We start from the raw sequence: 27,791 nt of genomic DNA on the forward strand, positions 1-27,791 counted from the left end.
TACATGAATAATACAGTGATGTCACAGTACATGAATAATACAGTGATGTCACAGTACATGAATAATACAGTGATGTCACAGTACAAGGATAGTAAACAGTGATGTCACAGTACAGGGATAGTAAACAGTGATGTCACAGTACATGAATAATACAGTGATGTCACAGTACATGAATAATACAGTGATGTCACAGTGCAGGGATAGTAAACAGTGATGTCACAGTACATGAATGATACAGTGATGTCACAGTACAGGGATAGTAAACAGTGATGTCACAGTACATGAATGATACAGTGATGTCACAGTACAGGGATAGTAAACAGTGATGTCACAGTATATGAATGATAGTGATGTCACAGTACAGGGATAGTAAACAGTGATGTCACAGTACAGGGATAGTAAACAGTGATGTCACAGTACATGAATAATACAGTGATGTCACAGTGCAGGGATAGTAAACAGTGATGTCACAGTACATGAATGATAGTGATGTCACAGTGCAGGGATAGTAAACAGTGATGTCACAGTACATGAATGATACAGTGATGTCACAGTGCAGGGATAGTAAACAGTGATGTCACAGTACATGAATGATACAGTGATGTCACAGTACAGGGATAGTAAACAGTGATGTCACAGTACATGAATGATACAGTAATGTCACAGTACAGGGATAGTAAACAGTGATGTCACAGTACATGAATAATACAGTGATGTCACAGTACAGGGATAGTAAACAGTGATGTCACAGTACAGGGCCAACGTACACAGTGAAGTTACATTATAGGGATAGTACACACAGTGATGTCACAGTACATGAATGATAGTGATGTCACAGTACAGGGATAGTAAACAGTGATGTCACAGTACAGGGATAGTAAACAGTGATGTCACAGTACATTGATAGAGGGCAGGCAGAGACACACAGTGATGTCAAAGTACAGGGATGTCTCTCAACAGGGATGATAAATACAGTGATGTCACAGTACATGAATGATACAGTGATGTCACAGTACAGGGATAGTAAACAGTGATGTCACAGTATATGAATGATAGTGATGTCACAGTACAGGGATAGTAAACAGTGATGTCACAGTACAGGGATAGTAAACAGTGATGTCACAGTACAGGGATAATACAGTGATGTCACAGTGCAGGGATAGTAAACAGTGATGTCACAGTACATGAATGATAGTGATGTCACAGTGCAGGGATAGTAAACAGTGATGTCACAGTACATGAATGATACAGTGATGTCACAGTGCAGGGATAGTAAACAGTGATGTCACAGTACATGAATAATACAGTGATGTCACAGTACAGGCATAGTAAACAGTGATGTCACAGTACATGAATAATACAGTGATGTCACAGTACAGGGATAATACAGTGATGTCACTGTACAGGGATAGTAAATACAACGATTAACAGAAAAATATAAAAGGGAGATTCCAGGGCGCTTCCTAAAACTGGTATATTTATTGTAAGTATATAAAATAACAATATGAGGACAGCGCTATTCTCATATTGTTATTTTAAATACTTTTAATAAATATACCAATTTCAGGAAACGCTGTGGTGTCTACATTTTTTATTTTCCTGTTCATCCCATGTGCATCAGAACCCTTGTGTCCATGGAGTGGAGCTGCACCAGTATGGTGATCTGTTTAGGCGTACATGCTTTCATCCTACCTCCCAACTTTTGAACAGAAGGAAGAGGGACACAATGTATGGCGCACTTTGCCTCCCATGCAAATTTTTTCCGCACTAGGCCACGCCTCTATCTCCACCCAAAACATATCTAAACACCTAATTCCACCCAGTCCCCTAAATGCCCCCACATAGTAATTTTTCCCCCTTTATGCCACCACACAGTAGTTATGACAGATATGTGCCTTCTCACAGTAGCAATGCCCAGATATGTGCCCCCTCACAGTAGCAATGCCAGATATGTGCCCCCTCACAGTAGTAATGCCTAGATGTGCCCCTTACAGTAGCGATGCCCAGATATGTGCCCCCTCACAGTAGCGATGCCCAGATATGTGCCCCCTCACAGTAGCGATGCCCAGATGTGTTCCCTCTCACAGTAGCGATGCCCAGATGTGTGCCCTCTCACAGTAGCGATGCCCAGATGTGTGCCCTCTCACAGTAGCGATGCCCAGATGTGTGCCCTCTCACAGTAGCGATGCCCAGATGTGTGCCCTTTCACAGTAGCGATGCCCAGATGTGTGCCCTTTCACAGTAGCGATGCCCAGATGTGTGCCCTTTCACAGTAGCGATGCCCAGATGTGTGCCCTCTCACAGTAGCGTTGCCCAGATGTGTGCCCTCTCACAGTAGCATTGCCCAGATGTGTGCCCTCACAGTAGCATTGCCCAGATGTGTGCCCTCACAGTAGCGATGCCCATATATGTGCCCTCTCACAGTAGCGATGCTCAGATATGTGCCCCCTCACAGTAGAAATGCTCAGATATGTGCCCCCTCACAGTAGCAATGCCCAGATATGTGCCCCCTCACAGTAGCAATGCCCAGATATGTGCCCCCTCACAGTAGCAATGCCCAGATATGTGCCCCCTCACAGTAGCAATGCCAGATATGTGCCCCCTCACAGTAGTAATGCCTAGATGTGCCCCTTACAGTAGCGATGCCCAGATATGTGCCCCTCAGAGTAGCGATCCCCAGATATGTGCCCCCTCACAGTAGCGATGCCCAGATATGTGCCCCCTCACAGTAGCGATGCCCAGATGTGTTCCCTCTCACAGTAGCGATGCCCAGATGTGTGCCCTCTCACAGTAGCGATGCCCAGATGTGTGCCCTCTCACAGTAGCGATGCCCAGATGTGTGCCCTTTCACAGTAGCGATGCCCAGATGTGTGCCCTTTCACAGTAGCGATGCCCAGATGTGTGCCCTTTCACAGTAGCGATGCCCAGATGTGTGCCCTCTCACAGTAGCGTTGCCCAGATGTGTGCCCTCTCACAGTAGCGATGCCCAGATATGTGCCCCTCACAGTAGCGATGCCCAGATATGTGCCCCCTCACAGTAGCGATGCCCAGATATGTGCCCCCTCACAGTAGCGATGCCCAGATATGTGCCCCCTCACAGTAGCGATGCCCAGATATGTGCCCCCTCACAGTAGCGATGCCCAGATATGTGCCCCCTCACAGTAGCGATGCCCAGATGTGCCCCTCACAGTAGCGATGCCCAGATATGTGCCCCCTCACAGTAGCGATGCCCAGATATGTGCCCCCTCACAGTAGCGATGCCCAGATATGTGCCCCCTCACAGTAGCGATGCCCAGATATGTGCCCCTCACAGTAGCGATGCCCAGATATGTGCCCCCTCACAGTAGCGATGCCCAGATATGTGCCCCCTCACAGTAGCGATGCCCAGATATGTGCCCCCTCACAGTAGCGATGCCCAGATATGTGCCCCCTCACAGTAGCGATGCCCAGATATGTGCCCCCTCACAGTAGCGATGCCCAGATATGTGCCCCCTCACAGTAGCGATGCCCAGATATGTGCCCCCTCACAGTAGCGATGCCCAGATATGTGCCCCCTCACAGTAGCGATGCCCAGATATGTGCCCCCTCACAGTAGCGATGCCCAGATATGTGCCCCCTCACAGTAGCGATGCCCAGATATGTGCCCCCTCACAGTAGCGATGCCCAGATATGTGCCCCCTCACAGTAGCGATGCCCAGATATGTGCCCCCTCACAGTAGCGATGCCCAGATATGTGCCCCCTCACAGTAGCGATGCCCAGATATGTGCCCCCTCACAGTAGCGATGCCCAGATATGTGCCCCCTCACAGTAGCGATGCCCAGATATGTGCCCCCTCACAGTAGCGATGCCCAGATATGTGCCCCCTCACAGTAGCGATGCCCAGATATGTGCCCCCTCACAGTAGCGATGCCCAGATATGTGCCCCCTCACAGTAGCGATGCCCAGATATGTGCCCCCTCACAGTAGCGATGCCCAGATATGTGCCCCCTCACAGTAGCGATGCCCAGATATGTGCCCCCTCACAGTAGCGATGCCCAGATATGTGCCCCCTCACAGTAGCGATGCCCAGATATGTGCCCCCTCACAGTAGCGATGCCCAGATATGTGCCCCCTCACAGTAGCGATGCCCAGATATGTGCCCCCTCACAGTAGCGATGCCCAGATATGTGCCCCCTCACAGTAGCGATGCCCAGATATGTGCCCCCTCACAGTAGCGATGCCCAGATATGTGCCCCCTCACAGTAGCGATGCCCAGATATGTGCCCCCTCACAGTAGCGATGCCCAGATATGTGCCCCCTCACAGTAGCGATGCCCAGATATGTGCCCCCTCACAGTAGCGATGCCCAGATATGTGCCCCCTCACAGTAGCGATGCCCAGATATGTGCCCCCTCACAGTAGCGATGCCCAGATATGTGCCCCCTCACAGTAGCGATGCCCAGATATGTGCCCCCTCACAGTAGCGATGCCCAGATATGTGCCCCCTCACAGTAGCGATGCCCAGATATGTGCCCCCTCACAGTAGCGATGCCCAGATATGTGCCCCCTCACAGTAGCGATGCCCAGATAACTGCCCCTACACAGAAGTTATGCCCTGATATGTGCCCCCTCACAGTAATATGTTCAGTTATGTGCCCTGATATATACCCCTCAAAGTAATATGCCCAGGATTGTGCCCCATCACAGAAATATGCCTAGGATTGTGCCCCCTCATAGTGGGGAAATTAATGGAAACCATACTTAAGGAGAGGATTGTGGAACATCTAAAATCCCATGGATTGAAAGATAAAAAACAGCATGGGTTTACTTCAGGGAGATCATGTCAAACTAATCTTGGATTGGGATTGGGTGACTAAAATAATAGATGGCAGAGGTGCAGTAGACAGGCTTTTGATACTGTCCCACATAGAAGGCTTATCAATAAACTGCAGTCTTTGAGCTTAGACTCCCATATTGTTGAATGGATTAGGCAGTGGCTGAGGGACAGACAACAGAGGGTTGTAGTCAATGGAGTATATTCAGACCATGGTATTGTTACCAGTGAGGTACCTCAGGGATCTGTTCTGGGACCCATATTGTTTAATATCTTTATCAGCGAAATTGCAGAAGGCCTAGATGGTAAGGTGTGTCTTTTTGCTGATGACACAAAGATTTGTAACAGGGTTGATGTTCCTGGAGGGATACACCAAATGGAAAAGGATTTAGGAAAACTAGAGGAATGGTCAAAAATCTGGCAACTAAAATTTTATGTTGATAAGTGCAAGATAATGCACCTGGGGCGTAAAAACCCAAGAGCAGAATATAAAATCAGTGATACAGTCCTAACCTCAGTATCTGAGGAAAGGGATTTAGGGATCATTATTTCAGAAGACTTAAAGGTAGGCAGACAATGTCATAGAGCAGCAGGAAATGCTAGCAGAATGCTTGGGTGTATAGGGAGAGGCATTACCAGTAGAAGAGGGAGGTGCTCATGCCGCTCTACAGAGTACTAGTGAGACCTCATTTGGAGTATTGTGCTCAGTACTGGAGACCATATCTCCAGAAGGATATTGATACTTTGGAGAGAGTTCAGAGAAGAGCTAATAAACTGGTACATGGATTGCAGGATAAAACTTACCAGGAAAGATTAAAGGACCTTAACATGTATAGCTTGGAAGAAAGACGAGACAGAGGGGATATGATAGAAACTTTTAAATACATAAAGGGAATCAACAAGGTAAAAGAGGAGAGAATATTTAAAAGAAGAACAACTGCTACAAGAGGACACAGTTTTACATTAGAGGGGCAAAGGTTTAAAAGTAATATCAGGAAGTATTACTTTACTGAGAGAGTAGTGGATGCATGGAATAGCCTTCCTGCAGAAGTGGTAGCTGCAAATACAGTGAAGGAGTTTAAGCATGCATGGGATAGGCATAAGGCTATCCTTCATATAAGATAGGACCACGGGCTATTCATAGTATTCAGTATATTGGGCAGACTAGATGGGCCAAATGGTTTTTATCTGCCGACACATTCTATGTTTCAAAATATGCCCAGGACTATGCCCCCTCACAGAATTATGGCCAGGATTGTGCCCCCTAACAGAAATATGCCCAGGACTGTGCCCCCTAACAGAAATATGCCCAGGACTGTGCCCCCTAACAGAAATATGCCCAGGACTGTGCCCCCTAACAGAAATATGCCCAGGACTGTGCCCCCTCACAGAAATATGCCCAGGATTATGCCCCCTCACAGAAATATGCCCAGGATTATGCCCCCTCACAGAATTATGGCCAGGATTGTGCCCCCTAACAGAAATATGCCCAGGACTGTGCCCCCTAACAGAAATATGCCCAGGACTGTGCCCCCTAACAGAAATATGCCCAGGACTGTGCCCCCTAACAGAAATATGCCCAGGACTGTGCCCCCTAACAGAAATATGCCCAGGACTGTGCCCCCTCACAGAAATATGCCCAGGATTGTGCCCCCTCACAGAAATATGCCCAGGATTATGCCCCCTCACAGAATTACGGCCAGGATTGTGCCCCCTAACAGAAATATGCCCAGGACTGTGCCCCCTAACAGAAATATGCCCAGGACTGTGCCCCCTAACAGAAATATGCCCAGGACTGTGCCCCCTAACAGAAATATGCCCAGGACTGTGCCCCCTAACAGAAATATGCCCAGGACTGTGCCCCCTAACAGAAATATGCCCAGGACTGTGCCCCCTCACAGAAATATGCCCAGGATTGTGCCCCCTCACAGAATTATGGCCAGGAATGTGCCCCCTCACAGTAATTTTGTCAGGATTGTGCCCCCTTGACAGAAAGTAAAAAAAAATTAAAAAAAAAAAATACTCAACTGGTTCCCCAGCAGCAGGAAGGATACACATCAGCTGCTCTGATCTGTGTAGGAGGAGCAGAGGCTGACTGCCAGCCGGCCCCTCCCCCTGCCCAGACCAGCAGTGTGGAGCGCCGGCAGGGGGGAGGAATGATGGAGCAGTGAGCCGACGGACGGTTTTCTGCTAAGGGTGGGTTCACATTAGCGTTAGGGATTCCGTTATGGCTTCCCATTATAACATGGTTATAACGGAAAATAACGGAATGCCCAGAAAGAATGCAAAACGGAAGCCTTTAAAAGGAATTCTGTTTGCTTTGTTTTCCGTCTTGCATAACGGGACCCACACGGATCCGTTTTGATTCCCATAGACTTCTATTAGGACGGAAAGCAAATGGAACTGCCTGCCGGATCCGGAAATCCGTATGCAAACAGATATCACTGTCTCTCCGGTGTCATCCGGAAAAACTGATCCGATATTTAATTATTTTTCTGCATTTTTAAAGGTCTGCGCATGAGAGACCAGATCCGGTTTTCCGGAGCACTTGGTACCAGATCCGGCATTAATACAAATTTTAATGGGAATTCAAATGGCAAGTGTTCAGGAATTGTGGCCGGAGAAAATACCGCAGCATGCTGCAGTATTTTCTCTGGCCAAATACTGTAAAGGTGCTGAACTGATGCATACTGAACGGATTGCTCTCCATTCAGAACGCATTAAGATGAAACTGATCATTTTTTTCCGGTATTGAACCCCTGTGACTGAGCTCAATACCGGAAAAGAATGGCGCAAGTGTGAAAGTATTTTGCACAATTTCATAAATTTGATGCAGTCACACAAAGCAAAGACGGATTTAAAAATGACACAAAACAACCGCAAATCATAATTAAATACCCCCCTATGCCTTTGAAGGTGGAGCTATGGTTATAAAAATAAAAATAAATTATTTAGAAATGAATCAGCACTGGTTTGAACTATGTAGGTTTCAAATACCACATGGTATTTAGGGGCAGAAAGCATCATATATTTACAGTGGTTAAGTTACAATGGCCTTAGGATACAATATTTCTAACATACAATGGCCTCAGACACTGTTGATGCCCGTGAGCTTGGTCAGTTCCCTGGTAAAACCCCTGCATTGGCTGTCTAGTAGTTTCTCTGTGCAGGGCCCTGAAAAAGCTCCTGTCCTCATCATAGAAAGTGATTCCAGCATGTATTACTGACTGCTAGATGTAAGGACTTGCTTTATTAGTTATATACTTATGCTACTTTTTCTTTTCTTTGGGGCTTTGGAAGCAATTATTAGTTTTCCATAAAGTTATGGCCTCAAGTTACAATAAAGGGTCATTCAGTATACAGTGGGACGAGCACTGTATTGTCTTGCACTATATTCTACCGGAAATATGTTGACTGCATATTTGTCATCTCTACTGTAAAAGTGACTGATCTTGCTGCTGTAGTGATCTTAAGAACCCATTCCAAGGAAGCCTGGTTGCAGAAGGTTCTGGGCCCAATCTCGGCTTTTGAATGCTCCCTCTTCCAAATCAGACCCCAAAATCGGAACCCAGATTAGGCTACTTTCACATCTGCGTCCTGCTGTACAGTTTTGAGATCCGGCATCGGATCTCAAAACCGCAGCAAAACGCTTCAGTTTTCTCCTAATTTTCAATGGGGACAAAACCGACCAAACTTGAACGGAGTGCATCAGAATGCACACCGCTACCTTGCATTCCCATGACCATGCTTGGACTGGCCCACAGGGGTACAGGTGAATCGCCCTGGGGCAGTGTCATGCCCGGGGGAGGCGGTCCGCCCCGGATGCCGGCTCTCAGGGGGTTGCCAGAAGGAATGAGCGCTTCCTTTAATACAGATGGAAGCGCTCATTGCTGGAGCGCTGACGCCCACATACTGCGGCGGGGCACAGGAGCACGTAGTTCCCTGCCCTGCCGCCGATCACCGCCATAGGCTTCAGGCCTGAGGCCTATGCAGAAGGGAAATCCTGGCGTAGGCGTGCGTGATGACATCATCGCGTGCGCCTGTGCCGGGACGCAGCAGCACAGTGAAGTGTGCACTCCTTCCTCTCCTCTAGAGGCAAGCGCAGGTGAGTATTTAGCTTTAGTTTTTTTTGTTTTTTATTTTATGTGCCAACTTTGGGGGATGTGGGGGCCACACAGGAGGAAATGTGGGGGGAAAATAATATGGTGGGATACTGTGTGGGGGCAAATTATTATGGGAGGGATTACTATGTGGGGAAAACTACTGTGTGGGTCAAATTACTATATAGGGGCAGTGTGGGGGGGAAATTGCTGTGTGTGGGAAATTACTATGTGGGGGCAACTAAAGTGTGGCGGGCGTTATTATTGGGGGAAATTACTGTGTGGGGGGTGTTGATATTGGGGGAAATTACTGTGAAGGGGCAGTGTGGAGGAAACTACAGTGTGGGGCAAATTACTATATGGGGCAGTGTGGGGAAATTTACTGCGTGGGGCAGTGTGGGGGAAATTACTGTGTGGGGGGAATTACTATAGGGGATTACTATGGGGGCAGAGTGGGGGGCGTTGTTATTGGGGAGGCACTGTAGGGGCAATTCAATTATTTCTGGGGACACTATACAGGGATTATTGCCTGGAGCACAATATAGGGTGTTTTTATTACTGGGGGCACTCTAGGGGACATTATAACTGATGTGGACACTATAGGGACATTTGGGGTAATTTGTCAAACTGGTGTAAAGTAGAAATGGCTTAGTTGCCCATAGCAGCCAATCAGATTCCACCTTTCATTTTTGACAGCTCTTTTAGAAATCCAGTTCTAAGTTACACCAGTTTGATAAATGACCCCAATTATGTCTACTGGGGTCACTATTTTTTCAGCAGTATAGTACCTGGGACATTGGGGAGCACAACGGGCACAGTATTGGGGGTGGCAGCAGGATGACACTGTGGGGACACCAGGATGGGGAGGTTGATTGAAAAACAGAGAAATCTAACGTGTCTGTGTCACAAACTCTGTAGAGAGGAGATGCGGCTGAAAGAATTTGTCATGTCGGTCTAACGGAGGAGAAGAGGAAAGAGAAGGTCTACATGACAGGAGATGTCCCTGAATGTAAGAGGTATGTGGTCAAGTATTCGGGGGCGGGGAGGGGGGTGCCAGAGAAAGGACCTGCCCCGGGTGCCAAACACCCTAGGCACACCACTGGCCCGTTCGGCCCTGAGCACACCCCCTGCACACATGGCACAGTAGAGTGACTGCACTACATATAGATAGGCAGCATACAGCATCTCAACCAGCCTATATCCATATAAAACCTGGGTAGATTATTTAACAGTTTAGTATTATAGATGGATTGGGTGGCTGAGTTGACTTCTAGACACGGGGCAAGCCAGCCAGTATCCTCATTAACTAGGCACCCGCCTTCTTGAAGTCTCTGCAGGGACCCCTATAATTAATCACCATCTTGCTGCTGTCTGCCACTGTGTGAACGGGTAATATTTCCATGTATCTGTGTGGTGAACCCCCAAAATAAATGTTACTGGTGGGCCCTAGACACACCAGTCCGACACTGCCCATGACACACAAAACTACTGCAAGCATCGTTTTTGTGTGTGTCATGGGATACTGAACAAGACGGATCAGGCATCAAACACAATGTAAGTCAATGGTGCCAGATCAGTTTTTTCAGGCACAAAAACAATGGATCCGGCACCTGTTGACTTACAATGGTTTTAGTGCTGGATCCGTCTTGGTCATTTTAGAAATAATACAATCGGATCTGTTCTGAATGGTTGTAGGCGGTAGTATTATTGACCGCATGCGTTTTTGCTGATCCCCTAATGGATCCAGCAAAAAGGCAGATGTGAAAGTAGCCTTAGGGCTTTGTTTGCGGCGCCCTAAAAGAAGGGGGGCCTGTGTGTTTACTTGGTGGTCTTTTATATTAGTGCTTGTCACTGTCAGTTATCAAGTCAAGTCAGGGGCACACTGGGAACTTAAAGTGGCCCTGGATAAAAAACTAAAAGTGGCCCTATGTTGTAAGCGAGTCCAAATTCACAGAAGGGGGGCAAAACAATTAGGCAGTGATAACAGAAGTAGGCAGGGCCAGCAATTTTGTAATGTTGCCCCAGAAAAACCAAATATCACAGTGCAGAATAAAATAGTGCCCTATCACCATACCGAGGACAGTGATAGAGTTGAATTCAGGAGGGCGCCTGTGGCTGCTGAACTACATCAGATCGTTATGTACCTGTAGGCTGGGGCGTAGCTATAGAAGAAGCAGGGAAAGCAGCTGCTTTGGGGCCAGAACTCGCAAGGGGCCCCCTCAGGAGGAGGACTAAAAGATTTTATTGTCAGGGCCCCCTCTGACGAATGGAGCGGCTGCCGGGCCTTGTCTGACAGCTCGTTCTTGACTTGCCACATGAGTTGGGGGTTGCAAAGAAGTTCAAAAATTTGCTGTGGGACCCAGTCAGTTCTAGTTAGGCCACTACCTGTAGGGTCTATGGCCAGTCCACCCCTTGTTACAACTCCCTTGATGGACTGTTCTGTTATGCAAGGATGAGAACTTCGAAATATGTTTGACATCTCTACCTATCAGTCCCATCATCCGCCACCTCGGTTCCGTCATGCAGTACATGAGTGGCAGGCAGGCAATGGCCATGTATTGTATTGTTTGTGACAGTTAAACATGTGATTGTTGTAGGTGTCTTATCTTCGAGTCATTGTAACCAGTTTATCTTTTTAATCAGTCCAGCCTGGTTATATCATGTTTGGATTTTTGCTCCTGACGTACTCGTAGACTTAGGCAGCAGAGAGGAAATGCCTCTTCCATTAACGAAGTTCACCTTGGGTCAGCGTTCCTTGTGAGCAACAAACAAGACATAATCTTGTGTCTCCAAACTCTGTGTCAGGGCGCAACAGACTCTCTTGAGATGCAGAAAACGTACATGTCTGATGATTCAGTGTCCAGACAGCTTCTACTTTTGAATTTTTAAAGAACTACATAATCTTAAGTAACTGTGTTGCTCCTGTCATGCAGTATTTTAAAGACTAGAACCTCTAATGCTCGGGTTTCCTAACGACCGATGAGTATTTTTAGATTGGTGAAGAAAGAAATGCTGCTTAAGAACAAAAAGGCTTTCAGATTTGAGGTGAATGCTCTTTACAAGACTGTGATCACACAAATACATACTGCATTAGGCTTGGTCTACACAACGACATTTGTCGCGCGACATTTTGTTGCACCAATGTCACGTGACAATTTTTATAATGGCAGTCTATGGTGTCGCACTGCAACATGCTGCAACTGCGACGCAACAGTCGCAGAAAATCCATTTGAGATGAATTTTTCTGAGACTGTTGCATCGCAGTCGCAGCAAGTCGCATGTTGCAGTGCGACACCATAGACTGCCATTATAAAAATTGTCGCGCGACAAATGTCGTGGTGTAGACCTAGCCTAATTGTCATTACAACATCATTTACAGTGTATTCACAGTGTTTGTACATGAAGGGTATTTGTCGGGAGGACTTACTCAGACTTGTACCTCCAAGATGTACCACTGTGACTTAGGCATGGCATCATGCAGGAGGCGTGCACAGATCTTACAGGGCCCGCCCCAGTTTCCCAGTATGTGTGCGTCACATACGCCTGTTTTTTAAAAAAAAATTGAGTCAAATTTTAATACAAAAAAAATTAAAACGAAAACGTGCTTCATAAATATGGCACTAATTCTGAACACCGTATTTCCCAATACGTTTAGAACTGGCCTAACCACATTGATAAATCTCCTGCTTCCTTTCCCATGGTATATTATAAAGCTAGCTGTCTTCAGCCACCACTGGGGTGGGGTGGCTCACTGCATTTATACAGTTACCATGTATAGCCATAGAAGCTGCAAATCTCTTTCACTGAGCTCCCACTAGCGGCAGTGAATAGAAGCAGTTCAGTACTGCGCCTTTTCACCCCAGGCCCATAGCAGTCATGTGCTCGGTCTCCATGGTAGGTTTGCCACTGGTATCATACTGGTATCATAGACTTCCATGTTAAAACAAAATATATGGCATATATATAGCGATTTGCAAGTTCGGTGTTCTGGTTATCTAAGGAGCCCGTTATGGATTCCATTACCACGGACCATAATGGAATTCTGTGACGGCATGCACCACGGAAGCCTATAAGAGGCATTCTGTATTGCATTCCATCATAATAGAAGTCTATGCTGGCCATAGGTTTCTGTGGTGCATGCGGTCATAAAAGTCCGTTATGGTCTGTGGTAACGGAATACATTGCGGAATTCTTAGATAACCCGAAAGCCGAATTTGCAAATCGCAAGTTCAAGCAACACTAGATATATACAATTTTTACAGGATTTCTCTGCATAGAATAATAGCGTAGTCTACTGCACTATTAGCACTATACAACAAAGAAAAATGTATACTAATGTTTACAACCTAGGCCGAAGCAAAAAAGGAATACTTGGGGTGAGTGGGGGAATACAGATATGTTTGAAATGTATACCGGGAGTTCTCCTGGCGCATATGCCCTATGGCATTGGAGTGGCATGGGGGAGCCAGAGGGGAGATTGCCATGGGTGCCAAACTGCAAGGGGCACAGACAATGCCATTGACTGTGTCGCAAGCAGTGCATTGCGCCCACTGAATGAGCCACTGAACGGTGATGGCGGAATGCGTGCATGGCGCAGATTGCATGCAGACTGGCTCAGACCTGCTGTCTATGAGTACGCCGGATGTGCATGCGGAGATGGTTCATCGGTGCGCACGCACTTGGCTCTCTCGTAGGATGCACGACGCTCCAGTCTACAGGTTTTTTGTTTTTTTATTCATGGGTATTTTTTAATTAGTGAGTGTAGTCGGGGGTGGGGTTGGGGCTAATTAGGAATTGGAAGTAGCCTCATAATGGAGGATTATTACTGTGGGGGTTTAAGTGGTACTCCTTTAAATTCCCATGGAACTTTTATACAGACTCCATTTAGGCCCCCATATTAATAATCCTCCTTAGTAATGTCAACGACCAAGCGCTGTAGGGTACTTTGTGCTGGGCTTTAATCCAGAGCGCCATACATGTACGTCATGGGATTAAAGCTTCAACAGTCTGTAGCAGAAGCAGGTCTGGTCCCCGAGAAGACAGAAGTGGTTAATTAACACTTCTACCTTCTCCATTGCTCAGTGAATAGTGCTTAAAGGGGTTGTCCGGGTTCAGAGCTGAACCCGGACATACCGTTATTTTCACCCCGGCAGCCCTCCTGAGCCTGGCATCGGAGCATCTCATGCTCCGATGCGCTCCAGTGCCCTGCGCTAGATCGCGCAGGGCACGGGCTCTTTTGTTTTCAATAACACACTGCCGGGCGGTAACTTCCGCCCAGCAGTGTGTTCGGTGACGTCACCGGCTCTGAGGGGCGGGCTTTAGCTCTGCCCTAGCCGTTTTACTGGCTAGGGCAGAGCCAAATCCCGCCCATCAGTGCCGGTGACGTCACCGGGCTGCCTGTCAGCCCCATAGAGAGCCCGGTACGTCACCGGAACTCAGAAAAATGCCTTTGCCCTGCGGGCAAAGGAGAGCATCGGAGCATGAACTGCTCCGATGCTCATGTCAGGGGGGCTGGCGGGGGGAAAATGGAGGTATGTCCAGGTTCAGCTCTGAACCTGGACAACCCCTTTAATGAGCACTATGCAGTGAATGGAGGAAGTGGCTATGCTTACTCTCCATTGAACCTCTACTGTCTCTGGGGCAGGGCAGAGCTGCTGGGTCTTAGCAGACCCTGATCAGCTCTGCCTGTGTAAAAAGGGGAGTGTTCATGGGTTAGGGAGTGAAATATTTGGCTTGCTTTAGGATCTAGCAACCCACACTAATGGGCACTGTAAGTTTACTTGGTGAATACAATTATGCAGTTTTCCAATATCCTTTCTGCATCAGTTACTTACAGTTTTCAGCAGGAACCTTCATTAATTAATTCCAGTGAATAACAATCTGTCCTTGTCATTTGATGGACACAAAGGTTTTCAGCTCATAAAAAAAAAAAAAGCTCAGATGCACATACTGTAACCAGTCCTGTAACTGTGCATCCATTACTGACAGCAAGCAAAGATATTGGAAACTGCATGGAATTGATATAGAAGTTTATTGGATAACTAATTATACAAAGAATATTTATTTGCTGCAATTTGAATCCCATATACCCCATTTTTGTGGATCTGTACTTTACATGCTGGAAACTCTGAGAAGCGCTGCTACATGATTGTGCGTTTACCAGGGGGTTATGCTCCTGGACAACGTAGCTAAAGACTCATGCTCTGGTGCAGAAGTTCAATTTGGGCCTCTTCTTTGCACAAATTCTCTTTATGCCAGCCACAACCCACATGTAACTTGCAATTGCATCGCTGGCAATGTTCAGTCTTGGCCTTTTGTAACTCTATGGTTTTAGGCAGTGAAAGTCTTAATGTCTGTATGTCTGGTGGTCTAGGGCAGAGGAGGAGTTAAAGGGGTTTTCTGAGTGTTTTATATTGATAACCGATCCTCAGGGTAGTCATCAGTATCTGATCGGTGGGGGTCCAAATCCAGGGAACCCCGCTGATCAGTTGCTTGAAGGAGCCGTGGTGCTCATGTGAGGGCTGCATCCCCTTCAATGCTATCCTTCACCGCTGGCAGCCTTGAAGGGAATACAGCTCTAATATAAGTGCAGTGGCTCCTTTTAAATGGCTGATCAGTGGGGGTGCTGGGAGATGGACGCCCACCAATCTCATATTGATCTTCTCGCAGCTTACACTAGGCCAGTGACGTCACGTGGCCTAGGAGCAGCTCAGTCCTATTCATTTGAATGGGGCTGGGCTGCAATACCAGGCACAGCCATTATCCATTGGAAGGCGTTGTGCTTACTAAGTTGCGAGAAGGTTGCGGCCTCCTCAGAAAGCTGATCGTGGGGGTCCTGAGACTCAGACCCCCAATAATCACATACAGAAACCCCCTTTAATGTAAGTATACCTTGTGGTCTAGGGCACTGAAGGTTTTATTGTCCGTATAACTGGTGGTCTAGGGCAGTGCAGGGGTTGATTTATGGATCCCTGGTGGTCTTGGATAGTGCAGGGGTTATTTTTGGATCCCTGGTGGTCTAGGGCAGTGAAAAAGTAATGTTGATATTCCTCGTGGTGGGCAGTGGAGGGGTTAATGCTGCATGACTGTGGTCCAGGCTTCAGCATTGCCCTGGGTGTGACTTTCAGTTTCTTCCCTACACTGATCAAACATATGAGTGCAGGAGGGGGATAGAGAGGGCTGTACAGCTGTAACCATCTGGTTGCACAGTTCTCTCTAGGAATGGGCTATGTCATTCAAGAGCCGTGGTGTGTTGGGGTGCTTGTGGACCCTCTGACTTAGGGATCACGTCACAACTTTGACTGCTGTGACCCCTATTGCTACATCAGTGCTCCTCGAACCTGATACAAAAACTATAATTAGTCTATCATATAATATTACTGTAGGATGTATACACACTATACAATTACATGTTCATTTATATAGTACAGTAATTCTTCCTTGTGTGATTCTATCGTTGTCCACTTGTATAGTACAGGCATCTGCAAGCTTCAACTACAACTCCCAGCATGCAAACATGCTCGGCTGTTCTCACAACTCCCATAGACGTGAATGGAGCATTCTGGGAGGTTGCTGATCCCTGGTATAGTATTACTGCATTCCTGATAGCACTGCTATTATGTGTATAAGGACATGATAGGGGCTCCAAAGCATAGTCACCTGGTTCCTCTGCTCCTCTTAGAGTACATGATTGTCACTCAAAAAGACACAAACTGAAATGGTTACAGAAGTAATAATTATAAATTAAACTTTTATGTGCGTACAAAGAGTTGTGTTGATATAAACAAAAAAAAAAAAAAGGTTTTTATTTTAAGTACCTTACAGACTATGCTGCATTCTGGCTGAAAAATGAATCTAAAGATAGAGAAAAGAAAGTAGTGGGTAGGATACCACTTGTACTATATATTACACGAGCATAGTCTTAGATTGACACTCCCCTAGAAACAAAGTTCCATGATTATTATCCAATGTAATCAAAGAGGGGGATGGTCAGCACTCGATCTAATGCGTGCCAGCACGGGAAGGAGAAACTCCAGAAAACACTGTAACAGATTCCCAGCGGACGCCTGGGAATCTGTTACAGTGTTGCAGTACTATCCAATGTAAACATTTTGATAGCAAAATCAACAATATTGGGTCCTTTAGTCTATGATCATTACATACCTAACTTTTTTTTTTTACTAATCTCCTGTGTAATTTACAATATATTAATAGTATCCATAGCGCATAATATTAAGGGGGCGGTCCGAGAGCGTTATATTCATGTCCTATCCACAGGATGGGTCATCAATATCTGATTATGGGGGGTCTAACTCCTGGAATCCCTGCCAATCAGATGTTTGAGGACACCATGTCGCTCCTATGAGCGCTGTAGCCTCTCCCTAGGCCAGTGACATCAAGTTCATCGGTTGCATGGTCTAGATGCAGCTAAGTCCCGTTTAAGAGAATGGGGCTGAGGTACAATACCACCACCAGTGGACAGCGCTGTTTATGGCAAGCTGCAATAAGGCTGCTGCACTCAACGGAGCACCATGGCCAACTCACACTGCTGATTGACAGGGCTGCTGGGTATCAAACCCCCGCCAAACTGATATTGATAACCTATCCTGACGATAGGTTATCAGTATTAAAAACCCGGAAAACCTCTTTAATCTTTAAGTCGAATATTTTGTGGATACAAAGAACAATTTCAGAAATGTTGAGTATATTGTATCTAATATATTTTTCTTGATATTTTCATTTAGGTGTACCAACCCCAAGCCCTGAGATCCTGCGACATACACTCAATATGCTTGTCCGAGAGAGAAAAATCTATCCTACTCCAGATGGATACTTTATAGTGACTCCACAGACTTATTTCATAACCCCATCCCTTATAAGAACTAACAGTAAATGGTACCATTTGGATGAGAGGATACCTGACCGGTCTCAGTGTACCTCTCCACAACCAGGAACTATAACGCCATCCCCTTCAGGATGTGTCAGGGACAGAACACTCTCCAAAAACCACTGCGACTCTTGTCATTGCTGCAGAGAAGATATGCATAGCATCCATGCATCTACTTTACAAAGGAAATCTGCAAAAGACTGCAAAGACTCATATTGTCCCCCTTCATTGTGCCAGATTCCCCCTACAGAGAAAAGCAAAAGTACCATAAATTATTCATATAAAACAGAAACCCTCTCAAAACCTAAAGATGGGGAAAAGCCATCTAAAAAATTTGGTCTAAAATTGTTCAGGCTGAGTTTTAAAAAGGACAAAGCAAAACAGCTGGCTAATTTTTCAGCTCAATTTCCTCCAGAGGAATGGCCTCTTAGAGATGAGGACACACCAAATACTATACCCCGGGAAGTAGAGATGGAAATCATTAGACGAATAAACCCAGATTTAACAGTGGAAAATGTTGTGAGGCACACTGCACTAATGAAAAAACTTGAAGAAGAAAAATCTCAGAGAAGCAAAGCTGGTTCATCAGCTCATCATAGTGGAAGAAGCAGAAGGAGCAGGACACATAGAAAAACTCACGGGAAATCTCGGTCACATAGCAAGAATAGGGCTTCCAAAGGCGACCCTTCTGAAGGATCCCACTTAGACTTGCCTGGAGAGAGGGAGTATGAATTTTATCATCCACGGAATCGATCACCAAGGGAAGGTTGTTTTATAATGGAGCGCAAAGGAGGAGAGAATTTTGTCGTGCTCAGTAATCCAAATATGATAGAATCTCATTTTCCTGTTACACCAGAATGGGATGTGTCTGGTGAACTGGCCAAAAGGAGGACTGAAATGCCTTTTCCTGAACCCTCAAGGGGCAGTTCCCATTCAAAGGTCCATCGAAGCCACAGCCATACACAAGATAGGAGGTCAAGAAATGAAAGGTCTAGTAAAGCCAAGGAAAGATCTAGGTCAATGGACAACTCAAAGGGACCTCTAAGTGGTGCTTCTTTAGGGACACCAGATGACCTAGGTGAAGGCTGTAGTCTTGATGAGAAAACACCAAGCCAGTCTTATATAGATGACGGCACTTTAAGGCCATCACATAGTAGTTTGAGTCATCAAAGGACTCTATCTTATAAAGATCCGTGCGTTCCTGAACTAGCTAGTGGTGGTGCCGATACCCCTAAATCATGTAGCCTGATGGAACAAGGCAAGCTTCCAGAGACTTTATCGTCATACAGTGAACTTAATTCTTGTTCCAAAAAAACTGCAGATGACTATTTTCAGTGTAATACATCTAGTGAAACAATTCTCACTGCTCCATCCCCTTTAGGAAAAAATAAGGAGGACATTGACATGCCAAGTCTCACAGAAGGCTTAAAAAGACTCTCTCCTGCTGAGAAGCCACAACAACATATAGCCAGAGAACAAGGGGAGTACAAAGAAGATTCACCAAAAGGTACTGTTAGTGGTCTATCAGTTGCTGCAACTAGTCAAAGTCCAGAGTTGATTGCCAATGGGAGGTTGGTACCACATCATAATGCAGAAACGAGCAGCCTTGACAAAAGGAAAGAAATTTTCAGTAAGGATACTTTATTCAAACCTTTGCACAATAGCCTATCTGTGAACAGTTTTCATAAATCAGGTGTGAGTTTACTGAAAACACACCAAAAAACTTCTCCTGAAACACTGCCAGCAAGCATTGAGAACTTTGAGCAACCTATTACCACCTCAGTCACCCCAAACCTTGCCGTCTCACCCAGGCCTCAAGAGCCAGCAGGAAATCAAGAAGCCTCTTTTGATTACTACAATGTGTCTGAAGATGACGAGTCCGAGGAAGGGACGCAGAAACCAACAGAAGAGGAAAAAAACAGAGATGACGTGGGGACAATGCAGTGGCTGCTACAACGGGAGAAGGAAAGGGATTTACAAAGGAAGTTCGAGAAAAACCTCACACTTCTGAATCCAAAGGAAACGGACAGCAGTGGCAGCCAGAGAGCCACTCACTCTGCTCGTTTGGACAGCATGGACAGTAGCAGTATTACTGTAGATAGTGGATTTAACTCCCCACGGTAAGAAGATGTAGCATCTCAAGTGTTTGACATGTTCTAGTTATCTGGAATGTGTATGAAATGAGTGCATGGACTGTCATTCATTGTAGGCGACTGCCATTTTGTGCTCAAACCGCATGTGCTGATTTGTATATTTCATTTGGATTCTGGTTTGCATAGTATTTCTTGTACGTTTTGGGGGATGTTTTTATTTTATTTTAAATTGCATCTCATGAGTGGAACTGAAGTAACCGCCAGATACTCAGTAATTATCATTGTAATGTGGAACTCTTCTTATGCAAAACCTAGGGGACTCATAATATGTTCTTATTGGACCTTTTTCATGGTAACCAACGCATAGTTTTCATTTGCTTTTCTATATTTTTGCACCATTTTCTCAAAGCTGTTCTGTTTTCCCCATTTCCAGTACTTTTAATTCCTAATCTCGATCACTTGGTGTTTATTGTCAAGATCTATTTTTATATTATTTGCAACAAAAGAACAAGGAATAGAGGGGTGCCGTGGGCTTTACGTAATTAAAATGAAATGTCTATTTCATTTGTGAGTTACTCTTTAAAATACCTTTTATATACAAACTCTGTTTGATAGCTCTGGATAAAGTTATTGCTGATAAGGCCTCATCCACACTTCCGTTTTTCACTGACGCGTGCTGTCCACATTTTCCAAGGACGGCACACTTTACCCATTGATTTAAATGTGTCTGATTACACATCAGTATTTGTTACTGACCGTGGGTCAGTTACAAAATCCCAGAGACATGCACTACGTTGGTCGATGATGCAGCCAAACATGCCCATTGAATTCTATAGGTCCGTGAAAATCATGGACACAACACGGATGGCATCCGTGGTGTGTCTGTTTTTCACAGAAGACAGATAGGAAATGCTCTTGAAATAAATGTTCAGCTGAGCAACGTCCGTGGATTACGGATGACAAACGGTGGGTAAAAAACAGACACATGGACCATCTATGGATCCTTCACAGACATATTCACGGATTAAATAAGGGCGCTTTTTTCACATACGTAATACTGACACGGAAATGTGAACGAGGCCTAAGGTCAAGATCCAGTATAGGCTTTAATTTAAGATTACTTCACAGTGACACTCAAAGCAAAAATTCATGATTGATGGGAGCGCTTCGGCCTCTTCACAGCATACCAGGCACAGCACTGTATATTGTATAGCGGCTGTGCTTCGTATTGCATTCCAGGTCCATTCACCTGAGTGGGACTGAGCGGCACATAGATCATGTGACCAATGCACGTGAAGTCACTGGCATAGGAAGAGACCACAGCGGTAGCCGGAGCACCATGGCCTGTTCAAACAGTTGATCAGCGGGAGTGATGGGGTCAGACCTGAGGATCGGTCATCAATATTCTATTCCTAGAAAACCCATTTAAATACCTGGCAATATTATATATAGTTTATGTAGCATCGGGTGACAGAGGCAAGTTATTTTGTTCCTCACACATTCTCTTTAGTGATTCCTGCTTTTTATAAAGGATTTCTCTTAAAGGGGTTCTCCAAGATTTTCATATTGATGGCCTATCCTCCGCATAGGTCATCAATATGAGATCGGCAGGGGTCCTGCTCCGGTCACCCCCACCAGTCAGCTGTTTGAGGAAGCCACAGTGCTCACCGGAGCTCTGGTGAGTGCCACGACCTCCTGGAAGCTTACCAAGCACAGTGCCGTCCATTTGATAGTAGCTGTACTCACGTGGCCCAGGAAAAGACATAAGCGCTCGTGGAGTGCCGTGGCCTCTTCATACAGCTGAGGGTGGTGCCAGGAGTGGACTCCTGTCGATCTGATATTGACGACTCGCCAAAAATACAGAGGACATCTCTGTTGCATCTATTTATTTATGTTTGCAACCAGTTGCAACAATGCCTATTCTTGTCTGCAAAATGGACAAGAATAGGACATGTTCTATCTTTTTTGTGGGGCTGTGGATAGCACAGGGTGTGTTGTCTGCATTTTTTGCAACCCCCATTGAAATGAATCCGCAAAAAATGCTGAAAAATAATGGTGTGTGAGTGGGGCATTCAGCTTAGAGGCGCTGTCCAGAGACACCATTACCGATTCTGTCACTTTGACACAAATAATATCATGTGACAGATCCAGCTTTGCATCACAGGTTCCATATTTAATGGAAATCACAATGCAGATATGATCAGAGCCATTAAATTCCATTGTTTTGAAGTGCATATATTAAAATAATAATAATAATAAAGATGCCTATAGATCGGGAATCTTTTGCCAATGTAATGTCTACCGGGTCTGGTAAACCATTACTGGAGGTCTTCTGTCATGGGGAGAAAGTGGACTTGATACGTTGGATTTTCTTGTTTAGGTGTTTAGCAGCAACTTCTGTTCCCACTGCACCCTTAGAATAAATATTCTCCTTTTTAAAAGTCTAAGCATGTCAATGGGAAATTCAGCCCTTTTTATCAGCCAACCATGGTTTCATATCTATGGCCACCTTAAAGGGGTTGTCCAGTCTTATGAATAATAGGAGAGTCTTATTTATTTTAGTATTCAAATAAAAAATTACGGGGGTTGTCTCATCATGGACAATGGGGGCATATTGCTTATAGGTGCGGGTCCCACCACTGGCATCTGTGCCTATATCGAGAACGGAGCCCCGCAAGTGAAGGAGGACGCACTGCGCATGCGCAGCCACCCTCCATTAATTTTCTATGGGGCCGTTGGCACAGTACTCTACCATTCACTTCTATGGGGAGCCGGCTTGGTGGTGGCCGGACCGGAGTCCTCCAGCCACCACCTTGCGGGGTTCCATTCTCTATATAGGTGTGGGTCCCAACGGTGGGACCCGCACATTTAAGAAAATGGTGGCATATCCTAGCGATATGCCCCCATTGTCTATGATGAGACAACCCCTTTAAGCAACTTTCTAATATATGTTGTTTCAGCTTACCACCATTTTTAAGATCTTTGCTTGCTGTCGGCAAAAATAATTTTACATTCAAAGGCTGAAACAGTCCCAGATCCTAAACCTGCACACAGCTGATTAATTTTTACAATGCACAAATCTATTGGAGCCCAAAACTGCGACAAGTCACTCCTAATTGCAGGCTGATAACTCCTAAATCTACGGATACATTGTACCAGCCTTTAGATAAAGAGTAAGAGCTTGTTCACATCTGTGTTGGAGACCGTGCAAAATGCACCAAAGAGAGCAGACTTTTTTTTCACGAACATAAAGGACATTTAAAATAGAAGCCGATTGGACCCCCTTATAGTCAGTAGGGTCTGCCTGGCTCCATTTGTTACCGTTATCTGCCAATCCAGTCCTTAAGTTATTTCTTTTGTTCTACTCTAATGGAGCAGTACAAGAGAAATTGCTAATGCTGATGTGAACTTGGTCTAAATCATCAATTATTCTATCCATTAACAGTAAGCAAAGAGTTCAAGACAGGAATTGAAACAGAAGAGATACAGTATCTCACAAAAGTGAGTACACTCCTCACATTTTTGTAAATACTTTATTATAACTTTTCATGGGACAACACTGAAGATCTGACACTATGATACAATGTAAAGTAGTCAGTGTACAGCTTGTATAACAGTGTAAATGTGGCGTGCCCTCAAAATCACTCAACACAGCCATTAATGTCTAAACCGCTGGCAAAAAAGTGAGTACACCCCTAAGTGAAAATGGCCAAATTGTGCCTAATTAGCCATTTTTCCTACCTGGTATCAAGTGACTCATTGGTGTTACAAGGTCTCAGGCGTGAATGGGGAGCAGGTATGTTACATTTGGTGTTTTCGCTCTCACACTTTTATCATACTGGTCACTGGAAATTCAACATGGCACCTCATTGCAAAGAACCCTCTGAGGATCTGAACAAAATAATTTTTGCTCTACATGAAGATGGCCAAGGCTATAAGAAGATTGCCAACATCCAGAAAACTGAGCGGCAGCTTGGTGGCCAAGACCATACAGTGGTTTAACAAGACAGGTTCCACTCAGAACAGGCCATGGTCGACCATATAAGTTGAGTGCACGTGCTCAGCGTCATATACAGAGGTTGTCTTATCAAAATATATGTATGAGTGCTGCCAGCATTGCTGCAGAGGTTAAAGAGGTGGGGGGTCAGCCTGTCAGTGCTCAGACCATATGCCGCACACTGCATCAAATTGGTCTGCAAGGCTGTCGCCCAAGAAGGAAGATGATGCACAAGAAAACCCCCAAATAGTCTGCTTGTCTTCAGCAAACTGAGGACATGGATTACTGGAACCATGTCCTGTGGTCTGATGAGACCAAGATAAACTTATTTGGTTCAGATGGTGTCAAGCATGTGTTACAGCAACCAGGTGAGGAGTACAAAGACAATTGTGTCTTGCCTACAGTCAAGACCAGTGGTGGGAGTGTCATGGTGTGGGGCTGCATGAGTACTGCTGGCTATGCTAACATGTACTGTGACATACTGAAGCAGAGCATGATCCCCTCCCTTCAGAAACTGGCCGCAGGGAAGTATTCCAACATAATGACCCCAAACACACCTCCAAGACGACCACTGCCGTGCTAAAGAAACTGAGGGTAAAAGTGCTGGACTGGCCAAGCATGTCTTCAGACCTAAACCCTATTAAGCATCTGTGGGGCATCCTCAAATGGAAGATGGATGAGCTCAAGGTCTCTAACATCCACCAACTCCTTGATGTCATCATGGAGGAGTGGAAGAGGATTCCAGTGGCAACCTGTGAAGCTCCATGTCCAAGAGAGTTAAGGCAGTGCTGGAAAATACTGGTGGCCACACAAAATATTGACACTGTGGGCAGAATTTGGCCATTTTCACTCAGAAGTGTACTCACTTTTGTTGCCAGCGGTTTAGACATTAATGGCTGTGTGTTGTTATTTTGAGGGTACACCAAATTTACACTGTTACACAAGCTGTACACTGACTACTTTACATTGTATCAAAGTGTCAGATCTTCAGTGTTGTCCCATGAAAAGATAGAATAAAATATTGCCAAAAATGTGAGGGGTGGACTGACTACTGTGAGATACTGTATATTAAAGGATTTTTTCAGGCCCTTGATACTGATAATCTATCCTCAGGATAGGTAATTAATATCCGATCGTTGAGGGTCTCCCCCCCCCCCTTCCCCCATATCACCTGTTCCCTGCAGCCTCCGGTGCTGGGACTAACACTTTGAATGGAACAGGAAGCATATCTCCATTCATAGTGTAGTGGTCATGCTGGGTTACTGCAGCTCAGGTTTCATCCACTTCAGTTAGAGCTTTGCTGCAGTAACCCAACATGACCACTACACTTTGAACAGAGCTATGCTTCCTGTTCCATACAGAGTGTTAGTTCCAGCACAGGAAGCAGCAGGGAACAGCAAATCAGTGGGGGAGTGGGGTGTCAGCCCCTCACCAATTGGATATGAATGACCTATTCTGGGTATGGGGCATCAGTATTAGGAGACTGGAAAACCTTTTCAATATTTGCACCCTGTTGAAATGGTGTGTCAGTCTCTCAAAAAGTGCCAGATTCATCAACAGGACATAATACCAGGTCAAACCCAGCTTTTGTTTTCCACCACTTTTCTAAGTGTCAATATATCTGCCCACATGAGTATATGTGCCACTAAAGGCTAAGTATTAAAAAGCTCTGCCTACATGGGTATATGAGCTAAAGCACTCTAAATACTGACATAGATACATCTATAAGTTGCACAGCTTTTCAGCTTTTCATGATACAGTCATAAAACACAGGAAAAGACAAACCCTTTAAGTCATCCACAACCCATAATGATGTATTACCTCACAACAATTCTGCCTAAAAAATTAAAACAAGGTCATGCTTCTAATAGATGACCAGTCGATCAGCCTAGCCTATGATATATTTCTTCACTGTCAGCTATACATCTTAGATATTGGTATATTATATGCTGGATTTCTTCATAGAGCTCCCCCAAGCCTGCCAGCCTCCTGAAAGTGAGCCCTCATCTACTGCAGCTGCTTTAGGAAACGCCTTGGGATGACTTGGTCATATTTAGAGCATCCAACTTCTCTGCCCTGTACAAGAACTCACACAAAGTCTTTAGATGACTTCTAATGGCCCATTAGTGAATTGATGCATTCTACCTACGTTCAGCTTCCAGTCACTGCAAGTTTTGAAGAAAATGAATTCGGTATTTCACAAAGGGTTCTTATGTTAAAATGTACGTGCATTCAGAAAGTCTTCAGGCCCTTTAACATTTTTTCACATTTTGTTATGTTGCAGCTTTGTGCAAAAAAAGATAAAAAAGTTTCCCCCTTTATTCTGTACTTAAAATCCCATATTCTAGAAATCTTTGCTAATTTATTGAAAATAAAAATTAAGATATTGCATTGACATAAATATTCAGACCATTTACTCAATACTTAGTTGAAGCACCTTTGACAATTATACTACATGATTTGTGGATTTTCTGCCATTCTTCTCTGCAGATCCTCTCAAGCTCTGTCAGGTTGAATGGGGACCGTTGGTGGACAGCCACTTTCAGGTCTCTCCAGAGATGTTCGATTGGGTTCAAGTCAGGGCTCTGGCAGGGTCACTCAAGGACATTCATAGAGTTGTCCCTGAGGCACTGCTGTGTTGTATTGGCCATATGCTTAGGGTCATTGACTTGTTGGAAGATGAACCTGAGGCCCAGTGCATACTGGATCAGGTTTTCCTTAAGAATTTCTCTTTTAACTTGCTCAATTTAGCTTTCTCACAACTCTGACCAATACCCCTGTCCCGGATCCTGAAAAACACCCCCACAGCATGATGCTGCCACCACCATGTTTCACTGTAGGGATGTTAATAGGCAGTGCCTGGTTTCCTCATAACATGACATTTAGAAAAAGTTCAATCCTGGTAAATCAACCTGATAAATCAGACCAAGGAATCCTTTAGGTGCTTTTTTTAAAATGTTCATGTCTCGTTTACCGAGGAGAGGCTTCTTTCTGGCCACTCTGCCATAAAGCCCAGATTGGTGGAGTGCTGCAGTGATGGTTGACTTTCTGGAAGTTTCTCCCATCCACACATGAGATCTTTGGAGCTCAACCAGAGTGACCTTTGGGTTTTTGGTCCCCTCCCTTATCAAGGTTCTTTTCCACTGATTACTTAGTTTGATGGGGTGGTCAGATCTAGGAAGAGTCCTGGTTGTTCCAAACTTCTTCCATTTAACAATTATGGAGGCCACTGTGTTCTTGGGAACTTGCACCTAAAATATTTTGTACCCTTCTCCGGTCTGTGCCTCCACATAATCCTGTCTCTGGACTCTACAGACAGTTAATTCCTCCTGATGGCTTGGTTTTTGCTCTGATATGAATTGTCAGCTGTAGGACCTTATATAGACAGGTGTGTATCTTTCCTAATCTTGTCCAATCAGTTGAATTTACCACAGGTTTGAGGTGTTTCCACACCTTGACTGGAGTAGTCAAAATGTGGAAACACCTCAAAGGTGAACATAAAATGGGAGGCCTCCAGAGCTAAATTTTAAGTGTGATAGCATGGGGTCTGAATATTTATGTCCTTACAAAATTTAAGTTTTTCCCTTTTCATAAATGTGCAAACATTTATAAAATTCAATTTTTACTTTCTCACTATGGGATATTTGGTGAAGATTGACGGGGAAAAACTTTCTTTTGTGCTTTTTTTTTTTTTTTTTTTTTTATATGTAGCACAAGGTTACAACATAAAAAAAAGTGAAAGGATCTGAAGGCTTTCCAAATTCACTGCAGCTCTGAGTTCTCATATCTGAGGCGAACAACTTAGGGGGATCACAGTTTATGTGCATCGTGCATACCACAGGTTCACTTCAGAGGTGAGCCTATGTGACCAAACCCTAGCTATTCTGTTGTCCTAGAGATT

General features: G+C 45.1%; 1 protein-coding gene across 2 annotated transcripts in view; it reads left to right on the plus strand.

Annotated features, from left to right (window-relative positions):
• The window catches only part of STOX2 (storkhead box 2), a 218,036-nt gene that overhangs the window by 160,044 nt on the left and 30,201 nt on the right, over window positions 1-27,791 (plus strand). For both annotated transcript variants that reach the window (XM_044297421.1, XM_044297429.1), the window contains exon 3: window positions 17,658-19,920. In XM_044297421.1, coding sequence (XP_044153356.1) covers window positions 17,658-19,920 — 2,263 coding nt within the window. The remainder of the gene's footprint in view (window positions 1-17,657; window positions 19,921-27,791) is intronic.

This window comes from Bufo gargarizans, chromosome 1 (assembly GCF_014858855.1).
Source record: "Bufo gargarizans isolate SCDJY-AF-19 chromosome 1, ASM1485885v1, whole genome shotgun sequence".
Lineage (NCBI taxonomy): Eukaryota > Metazoa > Chordata > Amphibia > Anura > Bufonidae > Bufo > Bufo gargarizans.